The 17,713-nt window shown below is 47.6% G+C and overlaps 5 protein-coding genes and 1 non-coding gene across 6 annotated transcripts; 1 reads left to right on the top strand and 5 right to left on the bottom strand.

Annotated features, from left to right (window-relative positions):
- Positions 1–179: 179 nt before the first annotated feature.
- Positions 180–6,398, bottom strand: LOC6494325 (nucleoporin Nup188). Its single transcript, XM_001960494.4, has 8 exons — positions 6,250–6,398; positions 4,957–6,194; positions 4,785–4,894; positions 3,762–4,726; positions 1,633–3,703; positions 1,423–1,577; positions 1,144–1,357; positions 180–1,087 (listed from the first exon to the last, which is right to left on the bottom strand). The coding sequence occupies exons 1-8, from the start codon at positions 6,273–6,275 to the stop codon at positions 248–250; spliced, it is 5,619 nt and encodes a 1,872-aa protein (XP_001960530.1). The 5' UTR covers positions 6,276–6,398; the 3' UTR covers positions 180–247.
- A 183-nt stretch (positions 6,399–6,581) lies between these two features.
- Positions 6,582–13,394, bottom strand: LOC6494324. Its single transcript, XM_001960495.4, has 6 exons — positions 12,479–13,394; positions 8,892–9,924; positions 8,383–8,835; positions 7,719–8,324; positions 7,532–7,658; positions 6,582–7,472 (listed from the first exon to the last, which is right to left on the bottom strand). The coding sequence occupies exons 1-6, from the start codon at positions 12,509–12,511 to the stop codon at positions 7,088–7,090; spliced, it is 2,637 nt and encodes an 878-aa protein (XP_001960531.1). The 5' UTR covers positions 12,512–13,394; the 3' UTR covers positions 6,582–7,087.
- Positions 13,395–13,585: 191 nt separating this feature from the next.
- On the bottom strand, positions 13,586–14,204 carry LOC26515408. Its single transcript, XM_014908640.3, has 2 exons — positions 13,937–14,204; positions 13,586–13,889 (listed from the first exon to the last, which is right to left on the bottom strand). The coding sequence occupies exons 1-2, from the start codon at positions 14,147–14,149 to the stop codon at positions 13,677–13,679; spliced, it is 426 nt and encodes a 141-aa protein (XP_014764126.1). The 5' UTR covers positions 14,150–14,204; the 3' UTR covers positions 13,586–13,676.
- A 207-nt stretch (positions 14,205–14,411) lies between these two features.
- LOC6496245 (membrane-bound transcription factor site-2 protease) lies at positions 14,412–16,276 on the top strand. The gene is made up of 3 exons (XM_001960496.4): positions 14,412–14,617; positions 14,675–15,103; positions 15,160–16,276. Exons 1-3 carry the CDS (start codon positions 14,543–14,545, stop codon positions 16,171–16,173), a joined length of 1,518 nt encoding a protein of 505 aa, XP_001960532.1. The 5' UTR covers positions 14,412–14,542; the 3' UTR covers positions 16,174–16,276.
- Positions 16,277–16,292: 16 nt separating this feature from the next.
- On the bottom strand, positions 16,293–16,869 carry LOC6494323 (LYR motif-containing protein 2). The gene is made up of 2 exons (XM_001960497.4): positions 16,680–16,869; positions 16,293–16,611 (listed from the first exon to the last, which is right to left on the bottom strand). Exons 1-2 carry the CDS (start codon positions 16,716–16,718, stop codon positions 16,378–16,380), a joined length of 273 nt encoding a protein of 90 aa, XP_001960533.1. The 5' UTR covers positions 16,719–16,869; the 3' UTR covers positions 16,293–16,377.
- Positions 16,870–17,362: 493 nt separating this feature from the next.
- Trnaw-cca lies at positions 17,363–17,434 on the bottom strand. The gene has a single exon. It is a non-coding gene; the product is annotated as a tRNA-Trp (tRNA).
- Between the last annotated feature and the right edge of the window lie 279 nt (positions 17,435–17,713).

Here is a 17,713-nt window from a genome sequence, read left to right on the forward strand (position 1 = left end):
ACGCGTTGAGTAATCGCTAGAGTGCTCCAAGATGTGGGTGAGAGCTACCAGGTGCCTCTCTCGCCTCTCCATACACTGTGACGTTGCTTGGGGGCCCGTCTGTGCTTATGACGTCACTATTAATAGCCCGGGCTACACTGGGAATAATGTTTAGAGACTTTACAGAATATTAAACACAATTTTTTTTTCCAAAGCTTACAAACTTTATTAAAAAATGTATAAAAAACCAAAAGAAAGAAAATCCATCTCAGTCGCAGTGGGGCATCGCATTGAAGAGGCAGGACATCACATGCAGATAGTCCTCTTCCACCAGCTGGACCTGCGACTGCTCACAGAAGCCGCGATCCGAGGGAGGAGGGAAGAACTGAAGTTCGATGGCGGCCAGTTCGTCTTCTACGAAGGACTCCCCCATCTGAGTGGAAGGATACAAACGTTTTCGGCTCTCGGGACTGCCTCTGGCCGCATTTTGTGATCCCGTCGATATCGGACTCAGATCATGGCTCATGTCGAATCTGTTGGGCGGCGGAGTACGCAACTGCTGTTGGAGATGCTGTCGTCGAACCACATTGACTCGCAGCTCATTGGAAGTACTGCTGGATCGACGCACAACGTCCGTGCTGCGGGAAGAACTTGGCATCGCATAACCTCTTGCCGGATCCGAAAACTTGAGCTTATAAATGCCTTGTTTACGTCGCTGGCAAGGGTTTTTCTGGTCCCGGTAGTCGACAACTACCTTGCGACGCACAAACTCGTGGTAGATCATCAGTTCGTTGCTTATCTCCCGGCGTACGATTTGCTTCCAGCGTGGCTCCAACACCGTCGACCTAATCACGCAGATGCCCTGCGAGGCCACTAGCATGAGCAAGTGCTCCAGCGCTAGCTGACACAGTTGGCCGTCCATGTTGGACAGCAGTTCACTGGCGGGGCAAGAGACCGAGGAAATCGAACTGGTCGACAGAGACTTGGAAAACGTGCGTTCCGTCTTATTTCCTAAGGTGACATCCGCTTCATCGTTTCCGGTGGTGTCAGCACCTTGCTCTACTGAGGGAATTGTGTTTATAGGCACCTCACTAAAGCCATGGTTTTGCTAGGATTATTTAAGCGTTAGTTTAGGACTACTACTTATATAAGGCTACTCCTTACCATGTTCAGCGACTTAACGTAAATGTTGATCATGTTCAGGACCATTCCGAATGTAAGACACACATTTTCTTCACTCATTTTCGGAGCTCCAAACTTGACGTCCAGAATGGGGCTCCACTTGTGAGGTTGGTAGACATTGTTGCACAGCAAGTCCATCAGATCCGGACTGAATCTCAAAAATGTTTTCGTGCAATAGATTATAATTTCCGTAATGCTAATGGAATAGGAAGACAAAGGCTTAGAAACGAAAGAAACAAAAAAGTATCATCCAGAACTCACTCGTTGCAAGCAGAGATTAGTTCATCGTCAATGGAAATGTCCTCGGTTCTGCGCAGGATCTCCAGTTGAGATCGCCTACCTACCAGGAGGCATTTAAGATTCCTCTTCTGATGGAACAATGAAGATATATGGCAGAGTAAACTTTGAAGCGATCGCTGAAAACACAGAAAGTTTGAATCATGAAATAAAGAAATCCCAAAAAAAGCATACCATTATATTGTGCAAAGATTTCTCATCATATTGCTGCCAGTCCTTTTGATCCTCGGAGAGGCAGGACGCAAAGGTAACAGTTGCCTTGATTAACTGCATGGCAGCTGGTTCAAGGGTCTTCTTGCTCAGTTGCAGGGCATCCACCAAGTACTCCTCATGTATACCCACAAATTGAAGAGTTTGGTTCAGGAAACACTTCCTGTGCTTCTCGTAGATGATGGTGATGAACTCAATGCCTCGGGCGTAAATGGGCCACCACATCTCCGCGGTCCAGTGCTGGGCTTCCGATGCGGCTGGCTTGCTAAACTCCAGCGGGCAATTCAGGAGTTCCCTGGGAGGTTTCAGTTGCAGCCACAGGTACTCGCCGATATCGCAGTGCAGGAACTCCACAGAGCAGTGGCTTTTGGCGAAAACTATGAGAACATCCAACAGCTGGACACTGAGGAGCTGCTTGCTGGCCAGCGGCAAGGTATAAGAGATGCAGCGAAGAATTCGTGGAAACAGGCGAACGGACACAAATGGCAGATCCCAGTTTCCGGGACCATCATTGTGGAATATTGTGGCCACCGCCTTCAGGAGGTTCAGACACAATAGCAATGAATTTGTAGAATTTTTGTTGTCCGAATCCTGGGAGTTGTTGAGGCAAATGGGCTGGTCCAGTGCGACGGAGTTCTCCATGTGCTGCAGTTCGCTGCAAATGATACTCAGCACCGAGTTCAGGAAGCGCATGGCGATGGAAGTGTCCTTAATGAGTAGGCTCGTATAGAGATGCGCACACTTCGTGACTATGGCGAGGCAGGCCTCCTTGGCCCTGACATGCAGGTCCTCGTAGCAGGAGCAGATACGGCTCATAAGCTGCAGCAGCAGCTCCATCAGTTCTTGCTCCTCGTCGGTGCTGTTGGTATACGAGTGCTTGAACTGGAGCAGTAGGAAAACATACAGCTCTGCCAGCATGATAAAGGGACGCATGTCCTCCAAATAGAAGGAGCGATCCACCAACACCTTGAGACATTTTTGAGCCATTAACTTGAACTGCGACTCGGGAATGGTCATAAACTTGGGCTGTTTCTTCAGCATGATCACAATGAGGTCTTTGAACGCTTGCAAGCAACAGATCCAATCGGGGAGTTCATCGGAGGAAGTGGGATTGGGGCCTGCAGGTACCTTCGGCATATCGAACACGTAGTTTAGCCAAGGTTCAAAGTGCTTGGGTTGGAACAACTTGGTCATAACTTCCAGCAAGGGAGCATTTTTGCCATTTCCCGTATACACTTCAATGGATATGATGTTAATGAGCTGTGTGTAGATCCTCACATTTGGCTGCAGCTCGCTGAAGAGCGGAGCGCACAGTTTCTGCCAGAACTGCTTGTCCTTCTGCAGGTCCTCCACCAGCATCTGCAGGTTATGCTTCCACAACGAGTGAAAGATGTTCATAATTTTCCCGGGCAGAGCTTGTTGAATGGTACGCGGCTCCACTTCGAGCGCGTCGAGGAACTCCTGCATGTAGGTAACGATGCTCTCTCCGATGTTGGGGGCGTAGTCCTTGCCGAAAAACGATCGGGAGCGGTTGTTCTGGGCGTAGTTGACCTTGAAGAAGGCCTCGGTTACACCTGGCTGTTTGGCAATACAAGCATCTACCAACTCCAGGATGGCTAGCTTGATGGAATCACTCTCCAGCTCGTCGGGGAGCTTTTGCATGAAAGTCAATCGAATCTGGTCCGCCTCCATGTCCAAGCAGGCCAGCAGGGACATGTTAAACTCCAGGGCGATACGCTTCAGCAGGCGGCAGGACAATATTGGAAGCCATCTGTCGAAAATGTTGTTCATGTAGCTGCAAACTGTGGGAATTATCCGTAGGGTATCTCTCTGCTTAGGCTGGGTGTATATCAACGCCTCCAAGGGAGAGAGCGCGTCTGAGTGTCCATAAACCTTGTCTTTAAGACGAAGCAATTGCATCAGAATGCGCATCGATAGTCGCACCAGCATCGTCAGACCATGGGGCTGCTGCTGCATCCAATTGCTTTCCAGTTCCATGGAATACTGCACGTAGGCATTGCCCACGCCAACGAATCTGAATGAAAGTACATAAATTAGTATTTGGACAGGATAATGAGTGGATAAGTTCCTACTTTAAGAGAATCAGACCATTCTCTAGATTCAGCAACGAATAAACACACATCTTGAGCAACAGCTCATGCTGTTCGCTCTTCGATTCTTCGCCATTTCCCACCAAATCGAGGACATCGCAGATGAAGCTCAGCACTTCAAAGAAGATCTTGTTTCTCTTCACCTGCGACCTGAAGTGCCAGGAGTGCAGATGCGGAAATACGTCCCTCAAAAGGAACAACAATCCGGGTATCTCCACCTGAGATAACTGATTTCTTTTCAGCTTCGTATAGGTCCTCAGAAATCCTAGGTACGCGATTAGGAAATCATATCGCTCGTTCTTTTTCTCTACATTATCGATGACAGAGCCTAGGAAGCGAGACTCAAAGCCCACGCCACTTGCGGTGGCGAAACGCTTAAAGTCATAATCGTTTCTAAAGGTGACAGTCGGCAGGATGTCCAGGTTGCTGACCCGAGTAAAGATCTCCTGGTCCACTAACGGCAGCAATGCTGTGCAGACATTCAGGCAGGTCGAAAGCAGACCAACTGGTGGCAACGGAACGCACTTGAACTTGTGCAACAGATCGACACACATTTCCGTAGGATGCACCATCTCAACACTGATTTCTGATACGGCTTGACTGCGCTTCACGACCCCCTCCAGAAAATTAAGTCCCGACTCCACGCGGCGAATACGTTCGGAGGACTCAAAGTCCCCATGCAGATGGCCAGTCTCCCTCAGCAGGCAGTTTATTTCATGATGCAGAGCATCAAAGAAGTTCACCTCAGTGCGGAAGTGCATGAAGCAACCATTCGGGTTCTGAATAGCTGTGCAACTGGTGCCCGCGGGGATAGTAAATTCGATTCGAGGGAAGGGAGAAACACTGGCCGTAAGCTCAAATTCATCCGTGTCTATTTCTTTGAGCTTGTGAACATTCTCATCGTATAGAATCGCCAAAATAGGCAGGGATTCTAGCTGTTTTTTTATCTGTGAAGATAGTTCATTAAAAAGACCATAAATAAAGTGTATTATTCTTGAAACTTACATAATTTCCCTGACCAGCTTTGGTCAGAGAGTTGGCCAGTTTTGCCAGATTGGTGAACTCAAGCGGGAACTGTTCCAATAGTGTTTTGTAAAGGGATCTAGGTCCATAATCTATCAAAGAGTAGTTTCCATATTACCTTAATCTTTCATTTGTATAATTAAACAAAACAAACCTTCGTTACTACAGAACTCTTTGGCCAGCTGTGGCCAGGCCACAAGCTCACAGAGAAGTTCGTAAATTCCCTCGTAGCGTCCACAGCTACCGTCGCCATCGAACAAGTCGCACATGTATCCTAAGTGGTTGTATATGGTCTTGCGTGCGATCCGTGAAATTATTGAATCATCCGCGTAAATGGAGTGGGAGGCAATCTGGTGAAGTTGAGCGAAGCACTTAAGATCTGCAGCTTTCTTTCCCAGCTGACGGCACCGAAGCAGACTGGAGGCATCATCTGCATCGTTGGTGCCTCGCAGGCGGAGCAGCATCCAAACCAACAGCAGTGGTCCATGTTCCGGGCGATGGTACATGCTAGAGATCTCTCCGTTAAGGTCTTCGACCAACTTTTCAATGAGATCGGTGTGTTCCTGGGGGTTTTCAAAGTCAAAGCACTTCATAAGAAGCACGAGTTCGGAATAGGCCAGACCACGGATCAGCTCAGAGTGGTAGGACTGGCTTTCGTCTAAGTAGCTCTGCATCCGGCCGAAAGAGTGCTGCTTGCAGGCGGAAAATATCCTCTTGATTTGGGCCAAGCCCATGGGCAGATGCTCTGCCAGCAGAAGCAGTATTTGGAGAACTTCGTTGATCTCGCGGGCGTTTCTCTCTGACCAAGAAACGAGGCGTTCCGTCGAGTGGAAGCACTCGCCCACCATGAGTTTCCGAGGCGGCGTTTCGCCAATGAGGCTCTCAAGCTGCTCGAGGTAGGAATCCCGCAGACGCGTCAGTGTTATCTTCTCCACCACCTTTCGGTACTCCTGGTGGTATGGGTGGTTGGGAACACGATGGAACACGATTATGTTCTTTACGATCTTTAGAACTATCATCCGCTCCAGGGAGTAATAGTGTCGAATGTCCTCGTGCAGCTTGGCCATGTTAGTTTCCGTGGAGATCAACTGGGTCAGCAGGCTGGCCGATCCCCGGTACTCCTGTGTCAGGTAGTAGCACAGAATTTCCCAGCATTGGGCCGACTCCAGATCCAGCAACTCCTGGAGTCCCTCGGTGAAGGGCAGCAGCTTCTCCTGCTTCTTCTCCTTGAGTAGAGCACTCAACTGGACGTTTGAGGCGCTCTTCGGCTTGAACTGGAGCACCCCAGCCTGGAGTTCGGAGACCACGTCCATTAGCTGCTCCAGAACAGTTTCTTGGGGAGTCTCATAGTGGATGCCGGATACAATTTGCCACATGCGCTTCCAGTCGGTGCTGAGGAGAGAGTTGTAAATTAAACTATACTTTGAATGTGGTTCCTGAAACTTACATCACACATTTTTCCACCGCAGGCATGGTCCTGGTTTTCTTAACAGCTATAATACAAAAATTTAAGATTGTTTTTACAAACAATTCACGCGCGAATCCGGTATGGCTCCGGTCAGCTGTAATGGGAGATCCACTGATACTACAGCGCCCTCTGTGGGCCTAACGATAATTTATCGATAACTAGCGGTAGTGGTAGCACTTTTTTAGTGTTAAAAAGTGCTAAAGTACGCGCCAAGAAGATAAATTTAAAACTTTTCTTGACGGGATCCTTTCTCTTCTTTATTAGGTTCTGCAGCAGGCTCCAACCATTAAAATACATATTTAATACTTTTATTTGTTAATTGTTTATTTGGTAATTCGCTTTTTGGTAAATGTCTCACAACAACTATTTTACGACTAGGGTAATGTATGCGATTTTCTGAAGACAAGCCTCCGATTTGTCCTATTATAAAGTTATATACGGGTATTTGTAGTTCATGTCTTTTTAACTCAGTTCTTTTTGCGCAACTTTGGTGCTCAGTTGTTGGTTTGTTTGGTTTCCTCGTTTGAATCCCTTCTCACACATCCGTTGCTGAAAGTAATTCCAGTTGAAGCTCAACTAAAGGATAACAAGCTGCAGATACTTAGATACACAGATTCTTGGGTGCGAGTGGGGATGGGGTCGTTACTGAGATTAGATACATATATGTAGTTATTAGTAATTGGTAGAATCAGCAATATCGGTGAGGCATTCGAACTCTGAAACTCAGGAACTCAACTAGTATTTGATCGCTACTAAAACACGACTAACTTATGGGACAACCAACTAATTTTTGCAAACATTCAAACTCTCAAGCATCCTAGGCCTCCTCACAGTCCTCGTCCTCCTCGCGCTGCACAAACAGAACATGGTTTCGGGCCTCTAGAATGGACCACACAACCAGGGGCGTGCATCCCAGCACCATGCAGGAGCCCATGCAGTAGAAACAGATCTCATAGTCGCCAGAGAGGTCCCTCATCAGTCCCGCCAGTGGTGGCACCGATATGGCTCCGATGCTCTGAAACATCCTCACCAGACCGTAGCTGGAGCTGATCCTGTCCGTTCCGAAGACGTCCGCCAGAAGCACGGGCATCAGCACATACCAGCTGCCCAGGCATAATCCATAGACGGCGGCTGACATTCCCACCAGGACCAACGTCTTGGCGAAGGGTATGGTGAGCACGGCCAGGCCGGCGCCCAAAATGCTGTATTTTGGAAAAATGTATCAGGATTCGTAGCTTGTTTCTTGCCATGGAATACCTACCATAAAGTATAGGTCTTTTTTCGATCAAACAGCTGCAGGTCGGACAACCAACCTAAGCCAAGGCGACCACACAAATCCAGGACAGCACTGATGGCAACTAGATAACCAGCCTCGCTTTTGTTGTATCCTGGAAGATCAGAGTAATTGTTTCCATCAAAATATCCTTATGGGATAAACCCAAACCCACCTATAGAGATGACGTGTGCGGGCAGATAGTACAACATGTACGGACATCCGACGGACATCAGGGTCACCGACAGGCACATCAGGATAAAGCTTGGCTCCTGCAGTAAGCTGATGTCGAGGTACATCTCGATTCGCTCGCAACAAGTACGCGGTCCCTGCTCCTCGTCGTCGTCCTCGTCATCCTCTCCGGCCGTTCCATGGCAGTCGCCGTCGATCGACTCCACCAACTGGGAGTCCAGGATACAGTTTTCCGCTTCTTCCCGTGGCTGTGGCTTCAAATCGCTGAGATTGCTCACCGGCGTGGGTATCTCCATGCTCTTGCTCAGCCCACGACTGACCACACTCGGCGGAGAAAGTGGTTTTTCCAGATGGGCCTGGATCTTGGAGATGACCTCGTCATTGGCAAAGACGTTGCGCCGGCGACGACTGCCGCGATTCGAGTCCGTGCCGGAGTGCTTGCGGTAGACCCAGGTGCTGTCCGTGCTCAGATCCTCCACGGAGTGCAACAGGCCAGAGCTGCGAACCTTTTTCATTGGTTTGATGAATGTGGTCTCGCCAATGATGTCCTTGACCTCGTCGTCGCTCTCTTGAGCTGATTTATCCTGGGCTACAATGTATAATGTTATTATGGTTTCTAATCAGGATTCTAATGAAGCGTCTCCTACCTGGCTGCTTGCTGGCATAGTAGTTGAGATGATTCTTGGACTCCTCCAGGAACAGGTGCTCTATGAACTTGTCACTTATCTCTTGTCCTGCACCCACTTCGTAGGTGTCCAGATAGGTGGAGGTGGTCAGAATGCCCGTGGTGCTGGGATTTATGTCCTCTGCCATGGTCTTTGTCGTCTCCTCCTGCCCCTGGCCTTGTTCCTGGTCCGTATAAGCACTTATGGGTCGGTACAGCGTGGCCGAGACACAGACGTGCAACATGCAACCGCCCAGGATGAGAATGGTTCCGTGGAAGCCACAACTCTCCGCCAGATGCTTGATCAGAACCGGCAGGATGAAGCTGCCGGCCGCAGTTCCGGATACACAAATGCCATTTGCCAGGGCTCGATGTTTGTCAAAGTACTGGGACACAATCACTATGCCCGGAGTGGTGGAGAGGCCTCCGCCGATTCCTAAAAGGATTATAAAGTTTTAGTTAAATTTTGACTTTCAGAGGCATCTCCCTCACCTGTGAGAATGCCAAAGGTGAAGAGTAAGTGCAGAAGACTGGTGGCGAAGTAGCTGAGAATCATGCCCATGGCACAGAAGATGCCGCCCACAAAGACCACGGCCCGGCAGGAGAACTTCTGACACAGGGCACTCGACAGGGGAGCCAGGACCAAGCAAAGGGCCGAAAGTATAGCCGGAATCCAGGAGGCTACCGTGGCCGTGGAGCTGGGAAACGTTTCCATTATCTCTACGTACAGAACACCATAAGACTTGACCAGACCGGCCACCCAGAACTGTACGGAAAAGGCTCCAAAGACGATGACCCAACCGTAGCCACCATCCGGGGGCTCCGCGTTTCCACCTCCACTTTCCGTGGTCGTAGTGGAAGAGTCACGATCCTTGGCCAGTTGCTTGCTGCGTTTCTGGGCAGGCACACGATCCCTATCCCGCTCTCGCTCCTTGGCCCGGCGGATGCACCTGCTCCGAGCTGTATTCAAACCGGTTGCCGAACCGGTTCCGGAGCCAGATTTCCGACTACTGCGCAGTTCATGTGACTTGGCGATCAGTGGACGCGCCGTGATGCTGGACACGGTCAGCAGATTTTCGTTGTCGTCCTCCTCCAGTTCGGAGATCTGGTGTTCCAGCAGGCTGGCGTGCAGAGTCCTCGGACAGCAGGGCGCATCCAGTGTAAGGGTGGCGGGACGTCGGAGCGGCGATGGGGTGGGAGAGCAGCAGCGGGATCGAGAGGGCGAGGGCAGGCACAGCGACTCCATTTGCTTGACGTCCAGCTCGGCGAGCGGCAGGTTGACGTGGGATGGCATGGTGTTGGAGGGCAGTGGCGCCGGCGGAGCCGAGACCACCGAGAAGAGTGATCCACATTCCAGGCCCACTCCTCCGCCACTTCCAACGCCGACACCAACTCCTCCAGCCACGCCCTCCCCTCCGCCGGAGCCGGGCGCTGGGTTTGTGTCGAGAAGGAACCCTCCCGACTGGTACTGGACTCCACCAGTTGGGTCAGGTTCACTCGCGCAGTAAACTGATCCCCGGGAACCCTGTTAGAAAAGTAAATATAGAGTTAATAGAGTTTTAAGAAAAGAGTTTATTCATGGAGTCTAATTACTGAAGTTAAATGTCCTTTAAAGTCCATACAGTCTTTAAACTAGTTGCAAGAAAACTCTTAAGATCTATATACTTTTTTCTAGAATATTCCTCTAAAAAGATTCCATAAAACTAGGACTAACAAACGTTGTTTATTTGCCTTCTTGACACAACCACCTCCCCAATTGAAAAACTTTGATTGCGAAAGTATCTCTCATTAACCCATTATTATCCGGTATTTTTGGCCAATTTACATGCATAACAAATGCCAGTCGCTCTCCTTTTGGCCATTAAAAAGTAAGTTAATTTGTCGCAAGTCGGCGGTTGTTGACAAATAGCCGGAGAGGGCGGGTCAAGGAAGCAACAATTTAGTTTAATTTGCCTTGCAAATCGAATGCGAGTCCTGCACGCAAACTCCAAAAACTCCGGCGGCCGACGATGTCGCTGCAGCGCCCTAATATATGCAATACGTTTTGTTTAATTGAGTTAACATCCCACGATTCAGAAAGTTTTCACTTGGCCCGAGGGATCGTATGACCCGGCTTGGCTTTAAGTATAATAGACATGGACTTTGTTAAATCGATGCAGAGCTGCAGGTGCATGCTGTGCTGGTCGGGTGCTGGTTGGCATGACGTCTGGGAATTTTCCATTTTCATTTGTCTGCGGGATATCCGCTTCCTCCCGCAACACAATGTTTTTCTTTTCCTTCCGAAGAATTCAGGGTCAAGTGCAAGGTATGGGGGTGGCCTACAATGTGGTGGCTCTTTAGGGTTTCTGTTTGTTGCCGGAAATTGGTGGGGATTTTGATTGGAAAACTATTAGGTTTGGAGGGAGGAGTATTTTCCCAAGCTCAAGGCTGATGCAATGCCAGGGGAATGCCTGTCACTGATAAGATTAAGTGAGTCCTTCAGAGATAGCCAGCCACCTACTAAGTAATACTACCAATGTCCTTACTAAGTAATTATTTAAGGATAATCCTTGCTTATCCTGCCCTACCCAACTCAGTTTCCCATTTCCTAATAGCTTTTTAATATTTTTTCCTGATATTCGACACTCGGTGTTTGCCATGGCGTATACGTAATATGATACTCATCAAGTATGCGACGCGTGAGCCCATTGAGGTGGGATGATTAGCCCACATAGTATTTGCAGAGACCTTCCTGCTCCCAATCACCTCAATGGAAAAATATGGTTGTCATGGCGTGTGTCCTGGGAACGTGCCGCTAATGGATCGCCTGATGTATTGATGGCGGAAAATACCAAACAATAGGCATGCAACATTCGAATGCATACGGAGGAAAACGCTGACATGGCTAATGAGGACTGGCCAACAACTTTTGGCATTTGGCATTTGGAATTGGCTATCAGACACTAGACACTAAGCACTCCCCCAATCGAAATGAGTCACAGCATCAATACACCATGACCTTGTCGAATGTCAGAGCCTAAGCTGGCATCCTTTTTTATTATATCCTTGGGGCCGGGTCCGGGACCGCCTCTGCCTGTCATCTGGGATCCGGCTTAAATTGTCAGGAAGTGTGCGCAGCTCGGAAAAAAGGCGGTCTGGGGGGAGCTTGGTGATTTTCAATCGCGTTTGTTTTCAATTTCCCCCGTTATTTTCAAGGCCTTGCTGGCCTCCCTCGCATCGTCGACTTAATGAAACGGAAAGCCTTCCCCCATGGCCAAGTTAGTTGGTTGGCTCGTATGTGTCCTGGGATTAAATGGGTGGGTCAGGTGGTGTACAGTGTACAGTGAACGATAAGCGGTCAAGGTGAGAGGTCCACCTCTCATCAGAGTGTAGTACCCCTTGGGGGTGGCGGCCTACGGCCACGCAACTTGTTGAGCGGCTTTTGTAATTGGCAGAACTCTCTGAAATGGCTATTTTCGTTTATGGCCAATAAGTTTTGAGGCTTAGATTGAATGAATAATGTATCAGAGATACTATAAATTCTGATTTGATTGGCTAAAGGGGATAACAAAACGTATTACTTTTGTAAGTCATCCCAAGGCAATAAAATCCTTTTAAATATTAATTTTTCTTAATTGATTTAAATATGAAGAGTTTTCTGCTTCAGTTTCTAGTAATAATAGATGAAAATATGTGACAGAATTCCTATTTTATAAAAGGATTAGTTTGTGGCTATCCTGCATCCTTCCATTCAAGCCATGGCCAAGCATTGTTTACTTCCTTGTCGCCTCTGATGATGATTATGATGGATGCGCTTACGAAAGCCAAGCCAGCCATATGTGACGTTGACCCATTCTCGTGTCACTGCCAGTATTTACCTAGTCGTAACGAGTCCTAGTTGCTTCTGCGCATGCTCACCACAGGATGCCTGCCCCAAACTACCTCAATAAGTTTGCCATTGGCCCACTCCCCTGACCCGGACCCGGACCCGGACCCACTACCCGTCGATTCCCGTGGAACGTTTCTTGACCTTCCCGTTGTAGTTGAAAGGCAAAGAAGCAGGAGGATGCAATGGAGGATGTAACTGCATCGTTACTCACCTGTAAATGCCAGTCACGCTGTAGGGACGACATTGGCGTCCTTTACTGAACGTGAAACGTCTCTGATGTTTCTCTTGTTGCTCGCGCTGTTGTTGTTGTTGCTTGGGGCGTTGTTGTTGTGCACCCAAATGCATTGGGTTGCCTCTGAATTGGGTCCTGAAAATCCTGATAAACTGATAAACGCGGGCCCTCACCGGCTGGCCCAGTTTTCCCTCGAATATATCGTCGGATCTCCTCCAGCTGCTACGATTACCTCCACCGTCGCCTCTCCTTTGGCACTGAATTCTTGTACGGGTTATTTTGGGGGATGCTGCTGGTGGGGCTTCCGGAGTTAACTTTTATGGCTTTTTTCGAGTGATATCCTTGCTGTTATGGCATCATGATGTCCTCAGATATCCTGATAGTACGCAACACTGGACTTCTATTTTGTTTCTACAGCAGCAGCTGTTTCCTGATTTTGATTCAGTTTCCTTGTCACTGTTTCCGTTTCCTTTTCCTTTTCCGCACACCAGGACACAAGCGCACTCCTCCCACTCCTTCCAGTGGGTGTGTGTGAGTGTCCAACAAATATGCAGTTTTTGGAACAAATCGATACGAGCGATATTACAGCTGCAATCTCTTCGAATCCCTTGGCCGACTCTCCTGTTGGCAATTTATTTATCAGACTGGCTCGAAGGACTCGAAATTGCGCCTTTTATTTGATCCTGTGACTGGATAACACGGTCTTCGAGTGAGAAAACCCTTGCAAAAACCTTTTCTTTGGAGTGATTTCTGCCTTGTTCTTTTGTCTGAATTCGTCTGTTCGGCTGTTGCCGATGTCCATGTCCTTTTATCGAGGATAACCCAACTCGGCTGTGGTGATTGAGGTGAAGGTGAGTTATCCTTCGTGGCGTCAAATAACAAATTCAGAGAAGTAGGTTCTCTCTCGTGCACATCCTTTATCCTTTTTGTTTTGCTAGGCATTTTCGGCCGCTTGTTGCCTACGAAAGGACCTCCCCACGCACACAATCTAATTCCATATCCGCACAGCTGATGAAAAAATAAATGAAATTGCGTACCAGGATGAAAGTATACCCTTGCTTGAGTTTTAAGAAAAAACACTTTACCTTCGATTTTGTAAGCTTTATTCAGTTTGTTGGCAATTTCGGCAATGGAATTACGAAAAAACTACACAACTGCGACCAATATTATGACAAGATCAATCCGTAGATCTACTAGGCCTACTACTAGTAGTAACTCTTTCATCTGCCCTGGCGATGTGCAGGGCCAAGCCAAGAAAAACGAAGCTAATAGTGACGGCTGCGAAAACTGCAAATGCCAGATTATGGATGAAGAAATCAAAGACCATGGTATACACGGCAATGGCCATCAGAAGCATACACATATAGGGTAACGTCAGCCATCGAATTCTCTGCAAAGCAAAGTGAAATTATTGCTCGAAGGACCTTAAGGACCTACCTTCAAAATGCCAATAAGAAAAAAGAATGCTGTAACAGAATACGCAACGGATCCTGTAGCCCAGACTATCTGAACTGCATGCGAAACGCCGCTGAATTTTGCTAGAAAAAGGTAAGTTGCGAGCACTCCCGCTCCGATTGATGAAACGGCTATACCGGTGCCCACTGCTTTTGGCCAGATTGGTCTTTGCAGTGTGTTGTTCCCATCTGACATAATTTTGAAATTCAAACTGACTGCGCTCAAAAAAAGTGCTGCCTATAAAAAAAATATCCCATGTTGCCACATCTTTGAACTCCCATTTAAAACACACTTTTGTCGGTGCCACAAATTCTCATACGGTTGGGCTCCTTTTTATGTTTAGGTGGGACTCAACTTTATTTGCGGTTTGCGAGTCCTTTCCTTGTTATTTTGAATTTTTGGCAATTTTTTTGTCGGTACAAAGTTAATTCTAACGTTTTCCAACTCTGGTCCCAAGAAGTTAACATATGTTAACGTACATTGTATGTTAGCCATGTTAACCAAGAGGATTGTCATCTTAATAAAAATAAAAATTAATAAATAGAAGGTTTATTAAATAAAATTTTGAATTCCATTGATGGCGCTGAGATGGACCCGGTGGTGTTCTTCGTGGTACTGACTTCGATTTATGTTGTCCTGTATTTCTTCGATCGCTTTTTCAAGGTGCGTTGTATTTATCCGCCATCCAGTCTCCAGTAACAAGTCTCATGGATCCTCTAGAGCTGCATGCACTACCCCTACGATGCCTTTTTGAAGAATACTGGCCTGACTGTCAATTTCCTGACCATCCACTGGCACACGACCGTCTTCAATAGAACGCTACTGCGATGGGGATCCGCCGGGAACAGCTGCACCCGGAAGATGAAGCTCACCAGCTTCAATGTGGGTGTGGTGCTCACCTTCGCCCTGCTGCCCATCGGGCTCATCCTGCTCATCGTGACCATTTTCAGCAGCGGTGAGGCGGAGAGCACTGCCACAGCCGGTGGAGTACCGGTCCAGCTTGAGATCCTGTTGCCGGGTGTTAATCTACCTCTGGAGGAGTTTGGCTACTACATAACCACTTTGGTCCTTTGTCTGGTGGTGCATGAGATGGGTCATGCCGTGGCTGCCGTGCTCGAGGATGTTCCAGTCACGGGATTCGGTATAAAGGTAATCCGACTCTACCCTTTTAAAAGGAACAAATCTTAACCCAGATTGTTTTTTAGTTTTTCTTCTGTCTGCCTTTGGCCTACACGGAGCTGTCTCACGACCACCTAAATGGCCTGCGCTGGATCCGTAAGCTGCGCGTACTGTGTGCCGGAATCTGGCACAACTTTGTCTTTGCCGGCGTGTGCTATCTACTTATATCGACTGTGGGCATTACCATGTCGCCGTTATACACTTACAACGAACACGTAGTGGTTACGGAACTGACACGAAAGTCACCGCTACGTGGGGAGCGTGGCCTTCAGGTGGACAACCAGGTCACCCAGATCAACGGTTGCCCGGTGACCAGCGAGGAGAGCTGGCAATCCTGCCTGCTAAGCTCCGTAAAACAGAAACCCGGCTACTGCGTGAGTGCGGACTTTGTCCAGCTGAACGATGAGAGCAGCGCCATTTCGCACCACGCCATCGACGGCCAACTGCAGTGCTGCGACGAACTGAATCCCAATGTGAGCTGCTTTGAGGTTGTCGAGGATGCGAACGGTGATGTGCCTGTGGAGCTGCCCCAGCACGTGTGCCTCAATGTTCGTCGCACCCTCGAGGAGGTCACTGAACACTGTTCTTCAGGCGTCTGCTCCGAGGGCTTCTGCCTGCGCCCGTTGATGCGCAACATTACTGCCATAATGACGTTCAAGCGCACAAATGCGCGGGGCGAAAAGCTCCCTCCCGTCATCTACGTGGGCCATCCGTGGGATGTGATCCGTACAGTGGGCGTGTCTGCTTTTGTGCCACGCCACTCGTTTCTAAAGGCCGGCTGGCCTGACGCTTGGCTGTTGCTCCTCAAATACAATGTGGTCTTTAGCATCGGTTTGGCTTTGATAAACGCCATTCCATGCTTCGGATTCGATGGCGCCCACATCACCAGCACTGTGATACACAGCTTCCTGGTGGGCCGTGTGGACCAGTACGCCAAGCGGGATCTTATCTCGGTGATCATCACCAGCGTGGGATCGCTACTTTTTGCGTTAGCCATGCTGAAGGTGGCTTGGCTCAGCTTTCTGCGACCACTGCTTTAGGAAATGTTAAATGGAATCTGGGAGTCCAACTCCTCAAGACGCTAGACTGCTTTTCACTTTCACAACAAAGAAATACACGAGCCAGCGAATGTAGCACCTCAAAGATTCGATAGCTTTTGTTATAGTCGTTAGTCCTACTTTTATTTATTTTCGAATGGCTGTCGAGCTCAAAAATAAAATCAAATTAAGCTAAACCCTATGTTTTTATTTCTCCTGGCTCATACCGCTCAAATGGAGGCTGGTTCTCAGCTCTGTTAGGCTGCGCCTCCCGTGCTGGAGGAGCATCTTAATGGCAACCTCGTCGTTCTGGTTGCGGTTCGTCTCAAAGTCATGCCGTGCCCAGGCTCGGAGCTCCAACTGGCTGTTTTTGTCTGGAACTTGTCGAATCGTTCTAAAGATGTCTCTGTAGAGTTTGAGGACTTCTTGGCGCAGCATAAACTAGGATTCCCCATAAAATAATTCGTTATATGACTTCCTTGGTTAAATTGATTACATTGTTGACTTACCTGCTTTAAACTGAGGGCCGCTTTTGGTAGCTTGGACATTTCAGCTCTTCATGCATTTATTTTTCTTATTTTAGAAGGTTCACATTTACTTCTTGTATTTATTTTTTAGAGTTTTCCGGCCATTATCAATATTATTGATGCTGAAGTGAAAACAAAACAAAAACAGCTGATTAGAACAGTATGGTAGGGTTGCCCGCCATGTTTAAAGAAAATGGTTGCCTCCGCCATTATTATTGCACTTCCGCCATTATTATTATGGCACAAGAAACCATCTAATTTGAATGTGTATTTAAATTTGAGTTTTATTTCAGTTTAACAAGAAAAGTACATGTTTTTGTAAATCATTTAATATAATTTACCGATAAATCCTTTATGAAAACCGATAACCGATAAGAAACCGAAAAGCGTTACTTTTTAAATGTTTTTATTATAAAAATGTTTAAATTTTTTTGGAATTTCAGTTCAATTGTTGGTAATTTATGTAATTTCTGCAATAGCCAAACTTATTCTGATTGTTTCTGTTAAAGCTAAGTAGATCTAATGTCCAGGAAGGTAATATGGGAACCCCCAGGGCTTAAAGTAAAAAACCATAATACTAAATAGGTTACAGATATAAACTTGTTGCAAAAATAATAAGGAAATTATAAAATAAAAGAAAAATAACAAAAAAAATCACTTTCCTATGACCCCGACGTGATTTGAACACGCAACCTTCCGATCTGGAGTCGGACGCGCTACCGTTGCGCCACGGAGTCCCTTGAAAAGTAGGCAACCCCGAACCCAGGTTCTATTTTTATCAACTTCGACCGACAAACATATTCTTAATATATAATTTCATTAACTGGGATGAAAAGATAAGCGCATTTGAAATCAGTTTTCCTTATCTTTCGAGAGGCATAAGTGTGGGGGCACTTAAATCGAAACACTTTGCTCTGCCAGAAGAGACGAAACCTGCAGCGAAAAGTCAACGGCAATTAATGTTTAAATTGCAATTTTCATCAACTGTCACTAATGAGTCAGTGGCAAAAATAAAA

The sequence above is a fragment of the Drosophila ananassae genome, chromosome 3L (genome assembly GCF_017639315.1).
Source record: "Drosophila ananassae strain 14024-0371.13 chromosome 3L, ASM1763931v2, whole genome shotgun sequence".
Lineage (NCBI taxonomy): Eukaryota > Metazoa > Arthropoda > Insecta > Diptera > Drosophilidae > Drosophila > Drosophila ananassae.